We start from the raw sequence: 20,293 nt of genomic DNA on the forward strand, positions 1-20,293 counted from the left end.
GGTCATATTCAGTGCATCCGGAAAGTATTCACAGTGCTTCACTTTTTCCACATTTTGTTATGTTACAGCCTTATTCCAAAATGGATTCAATTCATTATTTTCCTCAAAATTCGACAAACAATACCCCATAATGACAATGTGAAAGAAGTTTGTTTGAAATCTCTGCAAATTTATTAAAAATGAAAAATCACATGTACATAAGTATTCACAGCCTTTGCCATGACACTCAAAATTGAGCTCCGGTGCATCCTGTTTCCACTGATCATCCTTGAGGTGTTTCTACAACTTGATTGGAGTCCACCTGTGGTAAAGTCAGTTGATTTGACATGATTTGGAAAGGCACACACCTGTCTATCAAAGGTCCCACAGTTAAGAGCGCATGTCAGAGCACAAACCAAGCCATGAAGTCCAAGGAATTGTCTGTAGACCTCCGAGACAGGATTGTATCGAGGCACAGATCTGGGGAAGGTTACAGAAACATTTCTGCAGCATTGAAGGTCCCAATGAGCACAGTGGCCTCCATCATCCGTAAATGGAAGAAGTTTGGAACCACCAGGACTCTTCCTAGAACTGAGCGATCGGGGGAGAAGGGCCTTAGTCGTGACCAAGAACCCAATGGTCACTCTGACAGAGCTCCAGCATTTCTCTGTGGAGAGAAGAGAAACTTCCAGAAGAACAACCATCTCTGCAGCACTCCAACAATCAGGCCTGTATGGAAGAGTGGCCAGACGGAAGCCACTCCTCAGTAAAAGGCACATGACAGCCCGCTTGGTGTTTGCCAAAAGGCAAGTGTCATGTCTGGAGGAAACCAGGCATCTCTCAACACCTGGCCAATACCATCCCTAGAGTTAAGCATGGTGGTGGCAGCATCATGCTTTGGGGATGTTTTTCAGCGGCAGGAACTGGGAGACTCAAGGGAGGATCAAGGGAAAGATGAATGCAGCAATGTACAGAGACATCCTTGAGGAAAACCTGCTCCAGAGTGCTCTGGACCTCAGACTGGGGTGAAGGTTAATCTTCCACCAGGACAACGACCCTAAGCACACACCCAAGATAACAAAGGAGTGGCTACGGGAGAACTCTGTGAATGTCCTTGAGTGGCCCAGAGCCCAGACTTGAACCCGACTGAACATCTCTGGTGAGATCTGAAAATGACTGTGCATCGACGATCCCCATCCAACCTGATGGAGCTTGAGAGGTCCTGCAAAGAAGAATGGGAGAAACTGGCCAAAAATAGGTGTGCCAAGCTTGCAGCATCATACAAAAAAAAAGACTTGAGGCTGTAATTGGTGCCAAAGGTGCTTCAACAACGTATTGAGCAAAGGTTGTGAATACATATGTGTCTGTGAGGTTTTTTTTTTTTCTTTTTTTCTTTCACATTGTCATGTTGAGGTATTGTTTGTAGAATTTTGAGGAAAATAACAAATTTAATCAATTTTGGAATAAGGCTCTAACATAACAAAATGTGGAAAAAGTGAAGTGCTGTGAATACTTTCCAGATGCACTGTATTACTCAAACAGAACTACAGAAAATTCTGTCATCATTTACTCACCCTTGTGTCTTTCCAAACCCATATAACTTTCTTCTTTCTTCCATACAACACAAACCGAGATGCTAGGTGGAAAGACAGTTCTGTGGAAGATTCGTATGGGTCAAAACCTTAACCACATGGTTTTAGATTATAATGTTGTAGCAGTGAGCAAGTGTGCAAGTTTTTTTCTATTTTTGATCATGCTTCTTTTTTGACTCAGCACATTGAAAAGTTTGTATTGGCGTGTGGGTTCTTACATATAATGAGAATGGCAGCCTCTGTCACAATTCACTGTCATTGCATTTTGTCATTGCATTTCCAGTGAATGGTCTACCTAACATCTCCTTTTTTGTTCCAAACATGAAAGTTATAAAGGTTTGTAACAACATGAGAGTGAGAAAATTATAAGAATTTTCATTTTTGGGTTTACTAACCTTTTAACTTGGCACTGCTGATAACAAAGAAAATGTAACATATAACAGCTGTTGTTTTTTGTAGTGCCATTGACTAAGCAATTGTATATGCCACAAAATGAAGCTGCATTATCATCATTACAGAGCTTAACTGCTTTATATTTGCATATAGCATGGGAAAAGCAGAACAGAATTATATCTTGTTTTGATGAGAGATATTTAGTAGGGGTTTAATTTCAATTGTGATCATTTATCTAACGATTACAATGCGTCATAAAATCTTGAATTTGGTCCCGATTTGATTTGATCTGATTCAAATTGATTATTTTGGAATGATTCATAATTATTAAAAATAATATGCCGAAAAATGATTTAAAGTTTTTACAGAACATTCCTAATTTAGACAGCACAGAAATGTACCAGACTTGAGCAATAGAGTAACAGACACATTTACAACCATGGAGGATTGGCTTATATGTGTGGTTGCATATACAGCATTAACAACAAATGTATTACATGATATGCATTATAGATAAATATGTTGCAAATGTTACATATAGACATAATATCTGATGCAAACACACACAAACAGATGGTAAACCATGAAATAAGCATAATAGATTTGCATTTCATGTAACTTTGAGATTTACTGCACCAGTAATTACAGGTGAAATGTCATGTGCAGGCAGATGAGATCCATTTTTAAATCAAGCAGAGTCATAGAATAAAAACGATCTATTAGTAGCGGGCAAAGGCGTTTACACTTTACTGTAATCAACAGACATTTAGCTAACTAGTTAATTCCCTTCAGAACTGTCTGAAATTTTTCCCTATTCACTATGTATTGTAGCCTTGACTCTAAAGAGAATGAATGAATGAGTGAGTGTTTTTGTTCACAGCCACATTTCTGCCCAACAATCATATTTATTTAAACTGAGTTCTATTTGTGGTTAAATGGTTTTATGCAGAAATAACACTATTTACACAATATTAACATTATATATCATAATACGAGAAGAAGACAATGACAATGAACTTGCTTTGGTCAGATGATGCAAACAGTTTTGAATAATGACACAGAGAGCCGAACTCGGCAGCATCCATCAATCCATCAATCCATCCATCCATCCATCCATTTTATCATATAAATGAAATCAGCCACATTAACTTTCTTAATTTTTGTGCTTTATTTCCCCTCAATCTTGCATGCTCCACTCCATGTCAGTTGTGAGAAGGCTTATGTAATATGAGATGGTCACATTGGGTTTTAATACAGTAATGATTATCGATTCTTAAATTCCATAATAGATGCCTCGAAATTTCTTTGACAGATCGATGCATCACAATTTTTACACACCTAATATTTATGTGCCAATCTGACAGATCAAGAAGCATGCAGGAAATAGGTCCAATCTCTATTTCTAAATATATTTCTCTCTCTCTCTCTCTCTGTCCCTCTCTCTCTCTCTCTCTCTTTCTCTTTCTTAAAACTGCATTGCTTGCAAATGGCCGGCCAACACCCAGAACATAAACTGAATTCCTTCATTAGTGGTACTTCCTGTCAGAGTCATCCTCTATAATGGAGCAATGGAGAATGACAGGAGGAGAAAAGGAAAACAGGACACATCTGTGTGAGACAACACACACACATATGCATTAACATTCACAACGTGTGTTAAAATGCCCTGCACACTGGGTCCCTATACCACCAACCACACCATTTCTCAACACCATTTGGACCGAAGGTCCAATAAATCAGAATCTCTGCATTTCTCTTCAAATTGTAAATGCGGAATTACTCCCAGGCCCAGATGGAATCATTTTCTGCACTGATTTGGGAAGAAAATCTGTTGTAACTTGGAGGAATGTCAATTAAATATTTAGGAGTCACATTAAACACATAATAGCATAGCATAGCGCAACACCCAGGCTAAGGCATCAACCCATCTGCTTTGAGTAACTGAATCTGTATATCCACAAAAAACATATACCTTGTCATTCTACATACCTGTATGTTTCTCTTACAGACAAAAGTCTAATGTCAAAGTCATATAGATGTAAACTTGGAGTGATGCTTGCTCAAAGGAGTGATTTGTTGGCATTTCTGATAAATTGATGGAATAAGTATATTTGAAATGTATGCAGTGATGGATGATGATGTGTGTTTTGGGAAATCATTACTCACGGTTGTCAGTGACTGTTTCGTTGTCCCAGTCCCAAGCCTCTACGATCAGAGTGTACGCTCGCTAGAAGAGAGAGAAAGAGAGATAGAGAGGTTAGCTAATTTAGACATACAAGTAGATCTCCACAATCAAATTCAAACAGAAAAAATCTATAAAACAACACAGCCAAAAACCAACAAAAAATAACTTTGTTAGTCTACCAATAGAGTTTACAACTGGGACATTTAGCGAGTTTTCACACTTGGTCAATTTCAGGTATCTGAGTGCAGTTCACAGGATTTTTGGCCCATATGTGAACAATCCAAATGATCTCAGACCCTTTTAAAGGGAACCGAACCAAAACCATTGTAACAAAGAACACCGGGAGCTGGATTCTTCAAACACAGGTAGGGAACTTTTAATTAACCACTTCTCTGGTTTACAGCTTCAAAATAACTCATAAGCTTCACAATAATACATCAGCTTTACAATAACATATCAGCTTCACACTAAGGCTCTCGACCCAGTCTCTCTCTCCCAAACTGGCGCTGGCATGGTCCTTGTATGCCGCTCTCCCCAATCTCACTACAATTAGAGTCAAGTGTTAGTCATAATTTGGCTCAGGTGTATGCACCCTTACTGCTCTCTCCCCCGACGGACGCTCGACCACGCCCCCACTGCCACAACTATCTCTAGAGGTGGTCTGACAACAGTTTACTTGCAGCCAGAGATTCGGTTTGAATTAAAGTGCATTGTGAACACAAAGCACTCTGGGCTCACTTGATTTTCCCTTTCAAATAATGACAAACATGTTTGACCGCATTGGTATGGCACGTGACGGTTAAAAGATTATGACATGAATATATTACTACTGTTTTCAATTAATGGATGTTGCCCAAGGCAGTCAATAGATAAAACCAATCTTATTTTTTGTTGGTATTGCGATTAATCTACCATTATGCATTAGTACATTTCTTGAATTTTGACTCTAAATACAGTATTATTCATATAAAAATACACTGCTTTGATGCATTGATTTTCCCTCTTAATTTATTCAAAACAAGATGTTATATATTTTTACTATGTAATACAGCTCCTTTTTTATGCAGAAGTCACCTGTACTAATGTTAATTATTCATGTTAAGGGTATTAAACCTGTTTAATAATCTCATACGTTAATATGCAGCGCTTATTGTACTATTAACATTTTAAAGCCATAATAATATAAATTAACATAAATTTTGTCTTTTAAATGTGGTCTGGGCTCCACAAAAACAACAGTGTGAATGCAAAATGGACTAAGACTTTGGTTATTTTAAAAAGGACCCAAGTGTGAAAACATGTTCATATGTGTGTAAATTTGTTTGTGTGTGTGTTTGACAGGATGCAAGTCAAAACAATAACCTGGTTCCCACAGTCTGGTAACTGATTACCCCAGTTATAAACCAGATGAGCAGTGAGATGATGCATGGATGTGTGTGTGCGTGTATATCAGGTCACTGCTGTAGTCAACTATTCATAAATGATTGTGTTTTACACAGACACACGCCTCCAGTAAAGAACGTTCGTCAGCTCATTCATTTCGTGGGAAAATAGCATGTGAACTCAAGAGGACAAACAGCAGGGGCAGAATCACTTCAAAAGGTTCCTGAACTAGAAGTACAGTAAGTGAGGTGAGCTAACTGTAAGGCAGGAGAGGTCATGTTCCCTCCTCACTCAAATGAGGGGTACTAGAGTCTCTTCCCTTTAATCTGACAGAACTTGAGTGCCATTAGGATAACAAACATTGTCCTGGAATCCATTGTCCATTTAAATCTCTGGCACAAGCAAAAAAGAGAACAGAATTGAACTTGAATAGCTATTTAGATTTATATTTATAGATTTTTTTTCCCCCATTTCTGACACAAACAAAATACTTAAAAATAAAAATTCTATAATTTACTCACCTTCATGTTGTTCCAAATCCATATGACTTTTTCATCTGTGGAACACAAAAGGAGATGTTAGGCATAATGGCAGCCTCAATCACCATTTACTTTTATTGTATGGGAAAAAAGATGCAATGAAAGTGAATGGTGACTGAGGCTAACATGCTGCCTAACATCTCCGTTTGTATCCACGGAATAGCTGCTGTCTAATTAAGAGATTTCTTTCCTTGTAACAAAAACAAAATCAAGCTTTAGTTTGTACTAAAATAAACCACTGGATTTCCATTAATTTTAAGAAAAATGCAAGGAATCAGCTTTTTATGATGTTCAGTGTTTGAAAGTAACTTTTTGGCTCACTGTCCTCTGTGGCTAGTAGTTTTCCAAGGTCACTAGCCACTTAGCATTTTTACTAGACAAAATGCTCCACCTGGAGATTGTAACTGCATTCATTTGTTTGTACATTTTGTTTGAATAAGGATGATATTAGTTTAGCAGGACGCAAGCCTAATTATTTAATAAGACACTTTTACAATATCTGAAGGTAATCATGGCCAGTTAGAATAGGACTAAAATAGAACATTACTTGCCTATGAAAGTTTATCATTGTTCTAACAATGTTTAACAGTGTTAATTTGTAATGATAAAGCCATTACCACAGGTAAGACCATGGATGGCTTCACATTACTGTAGTTAGATCAATGTTCATAGTCTTTGGATGATGATGTGCATTTTGTTTTTAGGTGAATAAGCTACTTTTAAATTTACTTTGGCAGCGGCTCCGAGTCGCACGTCATTCAGAGAATTTTCACTGTTGGTAAAACCCTGAAAACGAAACCTGCCAAAGTGGCAAGTAAGAGTGACGGTGTAACCCGCCACTACCAATTTTTACCTGCATTTGGCGGGTGTTAATTGTAAAGCCTGACAATGTTAAAACTAACCCAAAACAACAAGAAACAAAACTTAAAAACTGCCATTTCTGAGCTCATGATTTAGCAGGAATGTTTGAGTAACAGGTTTTACTTATTGTTTGGGCAGAGGTTTACTGCAGCAGGGCTGCACGAGAAACATGCCCATGGATTTCGTGTGCTGACACTCACATCTTTTCTCTGGAAGCATGAATTACCACGCTAACATCAGTGAAGCCAAACCGTTCAAACTTGTAGGTGCATGCAATAAAGGGTTGGCAGGAAAGACTCCTGATCCAGGCATATCTTTAACTAAACCTGATACAAAATTTGCATAGGGTGCTCACCAAAAACATTGCTAAAAACTCACTTTTACAAGAAACTTGAAGTGTGAAATGTTGTGGATGTAAGTGTATATACAGACAGGCTACAACAGATACAAAAAAAGTATATAAAACCTTTCAGAAAACATTATACATGAATGGTAAGTGTTACAATGGAATAGATGATTATGGAAGACAAAGAATTACAGCAAACATATGTGGTTTGAATAAATCTTGCTTCTAATGCAGAACAACTACCGGACAAATACTAAATCACCATCACCATTTTAACATGAAAATTTTATTTAATAGCCCCGTTATATTTTATATGAGTTTGGCAATAATTTTGCATCAGGAATAATGTCATACTTGCTGCCTTATTAGCTTCATTGTAACTACTATATAACTGTAACCATCAGAACACTGAAAAACGTATGCAGGGCTACAAAATACAAAATGGGCAAAACCTACAAACAAAATTATTGCATTTCTTGAAATAACATGTGTAATTTGTGACTAATATTCAAGATATGTCTAAGTTTGTGCGATTTAGCCTGAAGGTCTTTACAATCAACACATCTTGCAGAAGACTTCAAACAGACTCCATTCCCAGAAACATACGTCATGATTTATTGATCATCAAATTTAATGATACTCTCTCATTTGGGCATCTGTCATGAAAATTTTGCAAAATACATAGCTCATGGGAGACAGAAGTAACAGATTTATCTTGTCACAATGCTGGGGAAACAGGAACCAAAAGCAGAGGGAAAGTTCAGTGGGAATTTATTCACAACTCAAACAGCTCTTTTCAAACTAAAAACAAGCCCAGGCGTTGAACTCCTCTCCTGAGACGTGGGCAGAAATCGAGGAATCCTCCTCCACATGCAATGGGCACTGAACTGGCGAGGGCCACGGCAAATGAGAACAGAAGGTTCTCCACTCCTGAAACTAAAATGCAGCCATCTCCAACTGGATGAGAGAGCACATTTACCACACACAGTAACAGTTACAAAGACACCACAGTAACAGTAAACAAACACAGTGGCAGTAAACAATGATCCAACATTGGACATGACACACGCGAGGGTTTAAATAAGAGAAGAAAACACGAGGCAGGTGTCGCTCGTAGCTGAATGTTGTAATGATTAGCATTCCCATGGAAACAATCAGGGTTCCCATGGAAACGCTGAATCAGCATACCAGCAACACCTGAGACATATAAAGGCAAAACATAAACACGCTATGACAAAACAAACAAGGGGCAATGATGCCAAGGTCCTCCACAGGCAAACAAAACCTGGCAAGGTGCAGTGACTGTGACATCACTGGAGGGTGATGGAACTGGAGCACACAGTGATAACCCACCCCCAGACCCATGCGCCAACAAAAAATACAAACACAAAACACAAGACAGACAGGGGATGATGATGTCATGGTTCTCGTCAGACAAAACCCAACCTGACCGGTTGACAGAACCATGACATCACCGGAGACCAAATCAGCCTGGGGTGCCACTGATCTTGGGGAGAGTGAGATAAAAGGGAGACAGAGACACCAGTTAGAGAGAGAGAGAGAGAGAGAGAGAGAGAGAGAGAGAGAGAGAGAGAGAGAGAGAGAGAGAGAGATGCACGTGGTGCCTGAAATTTTTAATACATGGCATTTATACATTATAAAACATAGAAAATAGCAGTAAAATAGAAGTTATATACTGGAGAGAAACAACTTTCAAGCACATCAAACATCACACGCCCTCTTTCAATGCACCTGATGCAGCAACCATTCCACATTAAACTGTTTGCTTCTTATGACCTTTTTTTTGCTTATAAAATGCTCTTGTGCGCTGGACATTTGGGTCATGTTTTCTCCCTCTTCAATTGGTCTCAATTTTTTGAACGAGTTTAATCATGCAACACATTTTCACTGGGCTGTCAAGTGACAACACGGACCGCTCACCGCAAATATCCAACTAATCGATAATGGAATTTGTTGTCGATGATTTTCATTATCGATAATTATTGATTTTATCGATTAGTTGATGCAGCCCTAAATAAAACCACAGAATGCAATGAACCAATAACAAACCAGGCTTTCATTCACTGATTGATACTCTGGAAAAAAGCTGTGAGGATTGAAATAATTTATCTTTCATTAGTCAGATGGACATAAGGCACCCACATGCATTTACACATGCCAGCAGATACACACACATATACAGACACTACCAACTAATAAATTACACCTCCTAAGTGACACTGAGCAAGCAGTACCATAGTTTTTACACCTCAGAGGGAGTGAGAACATACAGTATATTGTGAGATCACGGTCTGTATGTCCCTTTTGTTAATATACGCACTCACATATCGTACACACGCACACACACACCAGGTCTGAAAGAGCAGAATATACTGGTCTTTAAGGATTCCGGTCAAATGAAAATCAATGCACAGTTACACACACACAAAGGTAGGAGCTGTGCCTATTAAAACTGAACGTGATAGGTGCTGGTTGGTAACACACCTATGTTATACAGTCACTCTATACAATGCTTTAGTTTCTGTGCCACAGAATTAACAATGCTCTTCCACCGTGTACCATTTTTAATGAAAGAGGTGGTTTATAAAAACAGTATGAGAGGCCATGTATTACAATGATTTTGTCACAGTGAAAGGGTCTTGTTACTTTAAAACACCTTTAACATGGTAAAATCACAATCCTTGAGTGGCATTTTTTCAAAGCCCATAAAAAATGGCGGCAACAGCTCTATAATAAAGCATTCACATTTATGCATTTGGCAAAAACTTTTATACAAAGACTTTCAGTATAGCACATTCAATATATATATTTTATCAATAAGTGAGTTACCTGGGAATCAAACCCAAACCTAAGAAACCAAATGAGCTACAGGAATCACAATGTCAAACCCCACCAATAGACCCAATAAATAAATCCACCCAATTCAATAAATGACATGTGTTATGAATAATAATTGTGGCATAGGCAAGGCACAGATATAACATGCATTACGAGCAGATGGCATTCCAAATTTACAAAGCTTTTTGTACTTCAAGAATAAATAAAGTGACATTGATGAGTTTTCAGGTTATTATAAGAAACTGATGTAACTGTGCAAACTTAACGATTAGAAATGGCTAAATATATTATGCAATTTCTCTGTATGTAGCCTTAAATAGGTCTTTCATTCAATCTGTCAAACCATAAAAAGACATACTTGTAACTGAAGATGTATTGTGTAGGCTATATGAAAGATGCATATACACAATATATCATCCAGTGATGGCTAGAGTAAATACTGTAATCTTTGTCCTTTGGAAAACAATGCATGTTGCAGTCTGTAGCACTGCAGAATTTTGATGTGTTCTGTGGTATCTGGCACCACGACAATAGCAGCAGATCTTTCAAGTCCTGTAAGTTGCAAGGTGGAGATCGGACTTACTGGTCCAGCACATCACACAGATGCTCAATCGGATTGAGATCTCGGGACTTTGGAGGCCAGGGCAACACCTTGATGTTCCTCAGACCATTCCCAAACAATGTGTCCTGAAAAAGGCCACTGCCATCAGTCAATACCATTGCCATTAAGGGGTGTACCTGGTCTGTAATGATGTTTAGGTAAGTGGCACGTCAAACTGACATCCACATGAATGGCCGGACCCAGGATTTCCCATCAGAACATTGCCCAGGGCATCACAATCCCTCCACTGTCATCTTCCCACAGTGCATCCTGGTGCCATCACTTCCTCAGTTAAACGGCACACATGTACAAAGCCAGACAACATTCTTCCACTGCTCCACTCTGCTCTGACTCAGTCGTTTGGCCATAAAAATTTGGCCATTGTCAAATTCGCTCAGGTCTTTTCTCCTGCCCATTTCTCCTCTTTAACATGTTGACTACGAGAACTTATCGTTAGCTAACCATTTCATCTACCCAGACCTTCACATGTAGCCTTTAGGATGTGATCAACATAATTCGCTTCATCTTTGAGTGGTCATATTGTTTTGGCTCATCTGTGTATATCGAAAGACATCTGGAAACTCATCAATCCCAAGGCTATTTCATTATTCAGCTTATGTTGTTCCAAATCTGTATGGGTCTTTTTCTTCCACTGAAGGCAAAAGGAAATGGTAGGCAGAATGTTAGCCACAGTCATAATTTACTTTCATATCATCCTTTTTCCATGAAATTGGACATTCTGCCTAACATTTCCTTTTGTGTTCCACAGAAGGAAAAAAGTTGAAACAAGTAAATGATGCAGGAATTTTATCTTCTTATTTTTTTTTTTATAAAAATTTCAATTTTATAATACTGTTAAATTTGAACTGCTATCGGTTCTACAGCCAACAGATAACAAAGAGAAATCACAGTCCAGATCAATCAGACTAAGCAAGTCTACATTAAACACCTGTGATCTACTGCTCAGCCAACTGCGCAGAGCACTTGCAGAAAAGAGAAAACGCCCAACGCTCATCTAAGATTTAAAGAAAGCAGGATGGGGTGACAGGAGGACAGGAAAGCTCTGAAAATAAAAAAGAAGAATAAATAGAGAGAGTAGCACAGACCAGGACAACATTTTGGAGTGTTTAGCGTTGCATTAAAAAGTAGATATTTTATAAATAACACTCCCCCACTCCCACTGAGCCCAAATCTTAAACCAACTAAATAGACTGCACTGGCTAATGTTATCATTGAAAATACAATTGTGTTTTCATTTGGTTTTTAGATGATTTATTTTCTTAACTGTATATTCGGGGGTTTAGATTAAAGGCTGAGAACTTTATTTTAATGAGACAGACCATGAATTTGGGAAGCTGCTTCTTGGAAAAGAATAAAAAAAAAATGTGTGTGTGTGTGTGGTGGGATTTTTATCCAGAAACAAAGGATGGTATGCTGGAAGAGTATCAAAGATCTCCCAGCTGTAGAACTTCAGGCACAGCAGGACTTATAAGGCTCAAAAACATCACCTTCCGTAAACTGTATACCTCCCCTGGCACACCCATTTCACTAAGAAAGTATGGCAAATGAAAGTGTCTTGGCAGGTTTCTGTTCTGCTGACATTGTGGTGATACACTCTGTAGTATATACGCTTATAAAATACACTGTATCGTCTACCATAATTTTTATTTGCCTTTTATGCATTCGTTGAAACTACAAAGAAGAGACACTGTAGAAAACATTATGGGAGGATTCCTGCCATTAGTAAGTGTTTGTTTTTGTGGTTTGCCAGTTCCAAAAATAACGGATTGCACTATTAAACATCCCAGCAGGAGGATTTCCTTCCTACTAAGAGCTGTCTTCACTAGGATTAACACTGGACTGCAAATATCTCTCACTTCAGACTTCACACAGAACTACTTGCAAAATTTTCAAACCACCAGTTTCGAAACCAAGCAACAAGATAACATACATTATTGAGTTGGACGGTTCTGCTGATCAGGACAGATTAAGTCTATAACTAAACTCTCAAGGGTAGTAACCCACTGAAATTTCCAGTTCAAATCAAAAAGAAAAAGGTGTTATATGATGCTTGGAAAAATACAGGGATTATCAAGCATTCCAGAAAACAAAGAGCAAAACAACTAAAACAAACTAAACAAATTCTGATGGAGATGATATAACAATATATTTGTATTATATATAAATTTGGTGTCTAGCAATAGAAACTACAGACAGACAGACAGTTAGATACAAAGATGTGTCCAGGAAATCTTCCCACAATTGAACAAACTACATAAACTGTCTTGTTGCCAGATTCATTAAGAGAAATAAGCAAAAAAAAGCAACCCTTTGACTCCGTTTACACCTGGTTTTAAGATGTATTTCAGGTTATCTTATCACAAGTGGTCAGCGTTAAATGTGCTGTAAGCGATTTTAGCCATTCTTCTTCCCCGAGACTGAGACGTTGGATTAGCCACGCTCCCTCTTTCCAAAACTCTGAACTCCAAATATACCAAATGAGCTTTATTGAAACGACGCTGTGCAAAAAGAGTTGTTAAAGCTGCACTGTGTAAGATTTTTTTTGGTTATAATAAAAAAAGTTAATTATTGAGTGAATAATAAAAAAATCCATGTTCAAAATCATGTCCTTGTCTCACTGCAGTAAGCCACCAATAAGGATTTTTATTTTGAGGGAATTTGAGCGGCCTCCATAGCTGGGAGCGCTGGCAGTGACTGGGAAGCAGCCTCCGTGACCGGATGCGCTGGCAGAGACTGGGGAACAGGAGCACTCCTTCTCTTCTGGATGGCTGGGAGCACTGCTGTGGGACCGGGGACGCAGGCATTGGGACGGCCGAGACTTCAAGCATTGGCTCTGGGACAGACGAGGCTTCAGACACTGGTTCTGGGATGGACGAGGCTTCAGATGCTGGCTCTGGGATGGACGAGGCTTCAGACGCTGGCTCTGGGACGGACGAGGCTTCAGTAACATGCTCGTTGACCGGCACTAGTTGTCCGTGGCAGGCGTGGGCGCTGGCTCGTTGGATGTGGCAGGCATGGGCGCTGGCTCATTGGCCGTGGCAGACATGGGTGCTTGAGGGGCACCACCTCCTCTTCCGGGCGGTGAGTGGCACTGCTGCTGAAGCAACATCCGCCTCCTGGCGGTCCGTAGCAGCGGGCTCAGGCAAGGTAGATGTCTCCAAGGGAGCAGGAGTGGAGTAAATGGGGCACCCTGAGACCATTCTGCCAACAAAAGGATGACTGAAGACAGCCCTGATGACTTCAGTAAACAGTGCCACACTTCTGAGGCAAGGAGAGTCAAGGTACTGCTGTGATTTGACCCAAAATCTTGCCCTTCCAGTTAGAAAAAGGGAGATGTAAATCAACCCTTTGGTGTTCGGCCATGACCAGAAAAGATGGCTCCTTAAAAAGCAGTTTGAACCGGGCCAAAAACACTTTGCAGGTGTCTGGATCCCCATCAAAAAATTCTGGGGCTGTTGGACCCTGAGCCCATATTGGAGAAACTGCCAAAAAGGAGGTTGAGGAATGGAGTGATTCTATCTCTGTGAGAGGGGTGCCCTCATGTTGTAGCCCATGAAGCTGCTTAATAGCGCACTGCACTATGTGACCAGTTGAAAGAAAAATAAATCTCTGCTGGGTCCAATATGGCCAGATCGTAATGACACGGTTGTTGCAGAGATGAGGACCCAAACGCAGAGTAAAAATAAATATGATTTATTAAAAAATAACAAAACATAAAAACTCCCATGAGGAGGAAAACCACAAAAACTACCCCATTGTGGAAAACAGGAATCCAGGCTGGGGCAGAGGGGAAAAGGTAATCAGTATCAACTGGACCAATCATAATGCTTTTGTGACCATTTCAGTGAATAATTCAAAAAAATAAATGTATTATGTGCTTGAAAAGACTGTTCGTTAGCTGTTTGCGTGACTTTTGATAAATAACAACCACATAACAACATAATTGGCAGACACAGCTGCGTGAAATACTGTGTTTGATGTGTGGACTGTATGTATATGAGCTGTAAACTTTTTAGCATGGTTTTGTGACCATTTTGATGTCTGTGTGTATAATTAACTTGTCATGACCTTGAAAAAATTGTATTAGTAACTATTTGTGCTAAAATGAATTCACTTGGCCAGCGAATCTCTATATGTGTTGGCACTAAAGCCGACTTGATTCTGGCAGCTTGTGACATCACTGGTTATTGCAGATACACAAATGTGTGATACTCCACTGCAGAGGGTCAATTATTAACCATCACAAATATTTGACAATACGTTTGAAGGTGTTAAAAGGTGTGTTTACACAACAGAAGAACACAAGCAGGGCTGGACAGGTAATCTGGCATACCGGGCATTTTCCCAGTGGGCCAACGCACTTTGGGGCCAATCAGGGGCGTACTGGCCATGGGGAGGACCGAGCGGGCCGGTGGATTGTCCGTGAAACGGGTCGAATGGGCCACGATAAGCTAAAATGAGTCGCCACGTTATGCCGAACAGACCACAAAATGGCGCCGCGATATGCAGAAAAGGACAGCGAACCCCCCACCCCCTCCGCTCAACAACTTTTGTGCCAGTTGCCATGTAAAATCCGGGGCTGATTTCTTTTTCCAGTCCAGCCCTGCCCCAGGGCTATGTTTATCACCACAGCTAAAATCTGGAAGCAAAAGATTAATAATCAAATGCAGCAATTGAAGTTTTCCACCAATTAGCAAAATAGATTTACCAGTTTTAAAGTAAAAAATGGCAACAACAAACTTACACTGGTGTAAGTGGTGTGTGGTTTTAGTTAAACATTTTACCCATAGTAATGCATCCTGCATTATCTTACAAACGATCTTTTCTGGTCTATTTAGCGACAATACAATCTGAAACGTGATCATGTTGACAACTCCCACTGCCTCTCTCTCACTTTTTCCTCTCTATCTCTTTGCTTGTGCTATCACTCCATGAGCATGCCAGCTGTAGTCACGAACCATGTCTTGTGTAAACCGTTTTCAAAATTAAATCTCACTTATGCCCAAAACAGCATTCATGTGAGCTCATGCTATTTTCACACTTCAGTGATGACCATACATCATAATTCTTTCGGAAAGAGATAATCGTAAAATATGCCAACAGAAGTTGTAAATACATGTGTGTTGTAATGTGTAAACTGGGGTTTCAGTAGGACCATGCAACAGGGTTGTGATGTAAATGTACAACAGAAATAGAAAGCAAAACAACCCAGTAAAGCAAACAATTTCATTGTATTACTAGAAAAACACTTAGTGGCATGAACTATGTTATTTAGTTGAAAATGTGGTAGATCCATAGCTACTAAATGGGAGATTTCTGGTAGGAGAGTAAGGCTACCCTACAATTTTATTGTTATGGAAGATGCATATAGCCTGTCATTACTAGATATGCGCTATTTTTCATACCAAATACCAAAGATTGTTTTATATAGTATAACCCATAGTTACATTGATCTAGTCGGAAAGGTGCAAAGTAGAAATTTGTATAGATTGTCTTCCTTCTACACCAAAAAAAAGTGGTAACCTTCAAGTGTTAACTCAACAATCTATTTCTGTTTGAACTAGGCTAACCAACAAATATTTAATAAAACTACTTTTGTTAGTTTAACCTAATTTGTCAGTATAATATAGTCATATTAAATAATTTTTTTTTTTTATATAAAAACAGTAAATTTGTGCGTTACCACTGGAGCACATTATTAGGTTACCTATCAAAGCATTTTAGTTTATACTACGCAATATAGTCATTTTGCATCTTGCAGCCCCATCCGCATGAAGTGAAACACACTACATCCTATACATACACAATCAGTTAAGCGTGTAACAGTATACTCAACGTGCGCGAGAGAGACAAGCACCTGACGCCGCTCGCGCAACAGAACGCGCGTGGTAACCGGAGACCCTCCACTCATCAGCTTTACGATTAATGCCAGTGACCACTGTGACACCGAACTGAGTAAAACATTTGCTTTGCAATAAATGTTTAAAATGAACAAGTTTTTTTATGTTTTAGTTGTGCGTCCTTGCTTCTTCCAACCATAAAACATTACATCAATATATAGAAATGCTTTAACATTGACTTCACAAAGCACTCCATTTAGTTTAATACACACTAAATGTCATTTATATGTCATTTAATACTCTTTAAATAAACATGTGGTAAATCATAAGCTAAAGATATCAAATAGCCTATTACAATACGTATGAAAAGGCATTACAAATGCGCTCTGTTCAAAAGATGTCGAAAGACTGAAAAAGCATGTCAATAAACACCTACCGGCCAGGCGAACTGAAAGGGGATGATAACGGTCCCGAGGTCATTGGCCTTGTTTGGGTTTCCATTGAATCCTTTGAACTGAAACGTATTCCCTCCGAGCACGCTCGAGCGTCCAGTGCCGTATGTACATAAGCCAGACGTGGTGATCTCCACCTGGTATTCCTTTAGACACACTCTGAAGTACGTGTCACATTCGTCCCGGTCGCACCGAGCGTCTCGTGCGCTTCGCGCGCCGTCGCAACAGTTTCCACTCGCGAGCTCACCCCTGTCATTCTCCACGCTGATCAACTGGAGCTCCAAATAACCCGATGAGTGGCAACCCTAAAAATAACACAACGGGGTAAAATATGAATAGCACTAATAATATGAAATGCAAACAGCATATAAACTGTGATGTTCACGTTTGTTGGGCATGTATGACTACCCTAATGAAGAATTCTTGTTAACTGAGCACATTAAACACAACGCGATATGCAATGTAAGAAAACATACAACACAATACCGTACAGTAGAATGAAGTGCATTTACTTGAAATAGTGATAAGAATTTACACGCAGCAGGTACTGCAGTCAGATAGGCAAACGCATTCGCGTCTAATGTGAATAAGTAGTAAACTAATGAAATATGCACATTAAAGCTTTTTACGTATTTTTAATGTAGGCAATGCATAAGATTGTAGATGAAATGTAGATGCATTAGCCTACAGCGCACACTTACTGGTTTTAAATCGCCTTTAAACTTTAAGGATCACATGATTAGTGGACAGCAGGATAATTCTATTAGGACAAGAATCCCCCAAAAATCTAATTTGACCAAAATGAATGAGTATCAGTTCAATGTAAAGCGGGGTTTTTATGGACATTTACAGCCCTTGAATAAATAAATAATTGTGGGCTGTTTGGCATGATAAGGAATAAGGAACTTTAACTCACCTCAGTCCAAAACGTCAAAATTAAGGACACTATTGATAAACAACCTCCAAAATAGTTATGCATGACTCCTATGAAGTTAATACGACATGGCTTAAAAAAATAAAACAAATATACGCATTATTATCCACAGAATCCAGACATATAAAGTGATTCCTTTCTCCACAAGAACCCCAGAAGATGAGATGAATGTCACACACACATCCACTCGTTATTCTAGCGCGCGACTCTCAGCATATCAGTAAACTACAAGTCGTTAGAACGGGCTTTGATTGACAGCGCAATAAACCATTTACAAGCCATCAGAAGTTGTCGAACCGCTGCGAGAGCCAATCACAAAGACACAAAGCACCCCGCCCACAGCTACAGAGCGCCCTCTTGTGATTCAGTATCTCTGTACCAGTTAAACTTGTCGCATTGCACAGAACATTTTCAAGTGTCCCTAACCACCTCTCATGTCTGCTCGTGGCATTATGGCCATGTTTCTGGCCTCATCTATTCCTCACTTATTTTTATATTTAAATGATTTATATCAGCTGTGTAGTACGATTTGTAACTTTATAATGAGCCAATGAGGCAGAAAGAGACTGAAAATTATAATCATGATGTTGATTACCAGAAAAATGTATTTCGACTTGTGCCTAATTTTCTGTTGATACTGGATGGGCCTGACTTTACTTTACTTAAATGAGTTCACATTTGCTATATAGTGTACTGTTCAAAATTGTTAATAGCATTATTAACTTTTTTTTTTTGACTACACTATATAGTAAATGTTAACTAATTCATAGTGGGTGGGGAGCAAAAATCTGGGTTTCAGTGAGGCACTTACAATGGAAGTCAATGGGGCCAATCCATAAATGTTAAAATACTCACTGTTTCAAAAGTATAGCCACAAGATGTAAACGATATGCGTGCTAACATGATTTTAGTGTGATAGCTTACTTACTAAATTTTTATGTGTAAAGTTAACCAATTTTACAACTTCTTTGCCATGACGTCTTAATGCCACAAACCCTGTCATTACGCAAAAACAACAATTTAAACAACTGTACAGCTCAAATAATACACACGTTTTAACAGTAGAATTAATCTAAGTGCTGTTATTAAATTATAAACTTCACAATTCTGCCTTTAAGCTCTCCAAAAATTGCCCCATTCACTGCCCTTTAAAGTGATTCACTGTAACCTCTGTTTTTACTTTTTTTTTTAAGAAAAGAAGGGACAAGCTGAATTTTTTTTTTTTCATGGTGATCAGCATTATGCCACAAATGCTTCAGTTGTGCTGAATTTGAAATGAACCCAGAATATTCCTTGAACAATAAAGTTGCACTTCATGCTAATTTAGGGTGACTCTCTGCCTTCGTCAGATTGTTTCTGCAAAGAGCATACAATAAAGATGAACTACATTTGTCTATGTGAGGTACAAGTCATATGTGTATCTGTGTGTGTGTGCTGTGTATTTGTATTCAGTAGGCTACTTGGCCATATCACTCTTTCATCTTGTTCCGACTTGAAGTCATTAATGTGCCTGATAAAATGGCGTGGGAATGTTTGGATGGAGATTTTTTTGTCAAAGGCTTCCGAACCCCACCCCCAGCTGTGATGCCAACCAACTTTTACCCTTTAGCAAATAAGCAGAAATGTACTTTTAGTAATAGACTAAACAAGATGATACTGTATATATTTTATGGCTGGATCATAAATATCCTGCTTTTTGTCAGTCAGTGTTTTTCTCTTTTTCTTTCTCCCTCTTTAAGAAATGGGTGACGCTGTGGTCCTAATCTTGCCGTCAGACTCCATCCTGCATTCCTCTAGTGCTGGTCCATAGTCAGAATAAAGAGAGGAAGTCAGCTCCAGAGCTGCATGCAGAGAAATTAGATGTGAACAATGCTTGCAACACTCTGAGGATGTGACACACTGGGGCTCTGATCGAAAGAAAGGCACCTGCGTTCTGTTGAGATTGCAGAACATGTATGACTCAAAGGAGCTTTCTGATTGGGGAGAGGGATGGGAAAGTTTGAAATAGTTTTTCTAATGCACAAGGGATAATTTCTACATCTCAGATCGAGATATTATTTGGGTCTGAATGTATGACTATTTGAAAACGATGTTGTATTTTTTTGTCATGCACATTGTCTTCTTGCTCTATTGTAACTTTGGTCTGCAGTCAAAAGTACAACTGTAGTTTTGATGCAGTGTTCCCGATTAAGTGGTTTGGTTGCATGATAAGATATAGACAGTTGCCTACTGATCCAAGTCAAAAGAGCCCAACCCCAAGTCCTTCAAAAAGAGTCTATGGGATTTTTATTTATTTATTTTTGTCTAC

The 20,293-nt window shown here is 39.0% G+C and overlaps 1 protein-coding gene across 3 annotated transcripts in view; it reads right to left on the reverse strand.

Annotated features, from left to right (window-relative positions):
• Positions 1-18,167, reverse strand: part of jag2a (jagged canonical Notch ligand 2a) — a 50,570-nt gene extending 32,403 nt beyond the window's left edge. For all 3 annotated transcript variants that reach the window (XM_052150982.1, XM_052150984.1, XM_052150983.1), the window contains exons 1-3: positions 17,968-18,167; positions 17,036-17,356; positions 4,131-4,191 (exon numbers count right to left, since the gene is read on the reverse strand). In XM_052150982.1, the coding sequence (XP_052006942.1) occupies positions 4,131-4,191; positions 17,036-17,356; positions 17,968-18,030 (445 nt within the window). In that variant the 5' untranslated portion in view covers positions 18,031-18,167. The remainder of the gene's footprint in view (positions 1-4,130; positions 4,192-17,035; positions 17,357-17,967) is intronic.
• Between the last annotated feature and the right edge of the window lie 2,126 nt (positions 18,168-20,293).

The sequence above is a fragment of the Xyrauchen texanus genome, chromosome 20 (genome assembly GCF_025860055.1).
Source record: "Xyrauchen texanus isolate HMW12.3.18 chromosome 20, RBS_HiC_50CHRs, whole genome shotgun sequence".
NCBI lineage: Eukaryota > Metazoa > Chordata > Actinopteri > Cypriniformes > Catostomidae > Xyrauchen > Xyrauchen texanus.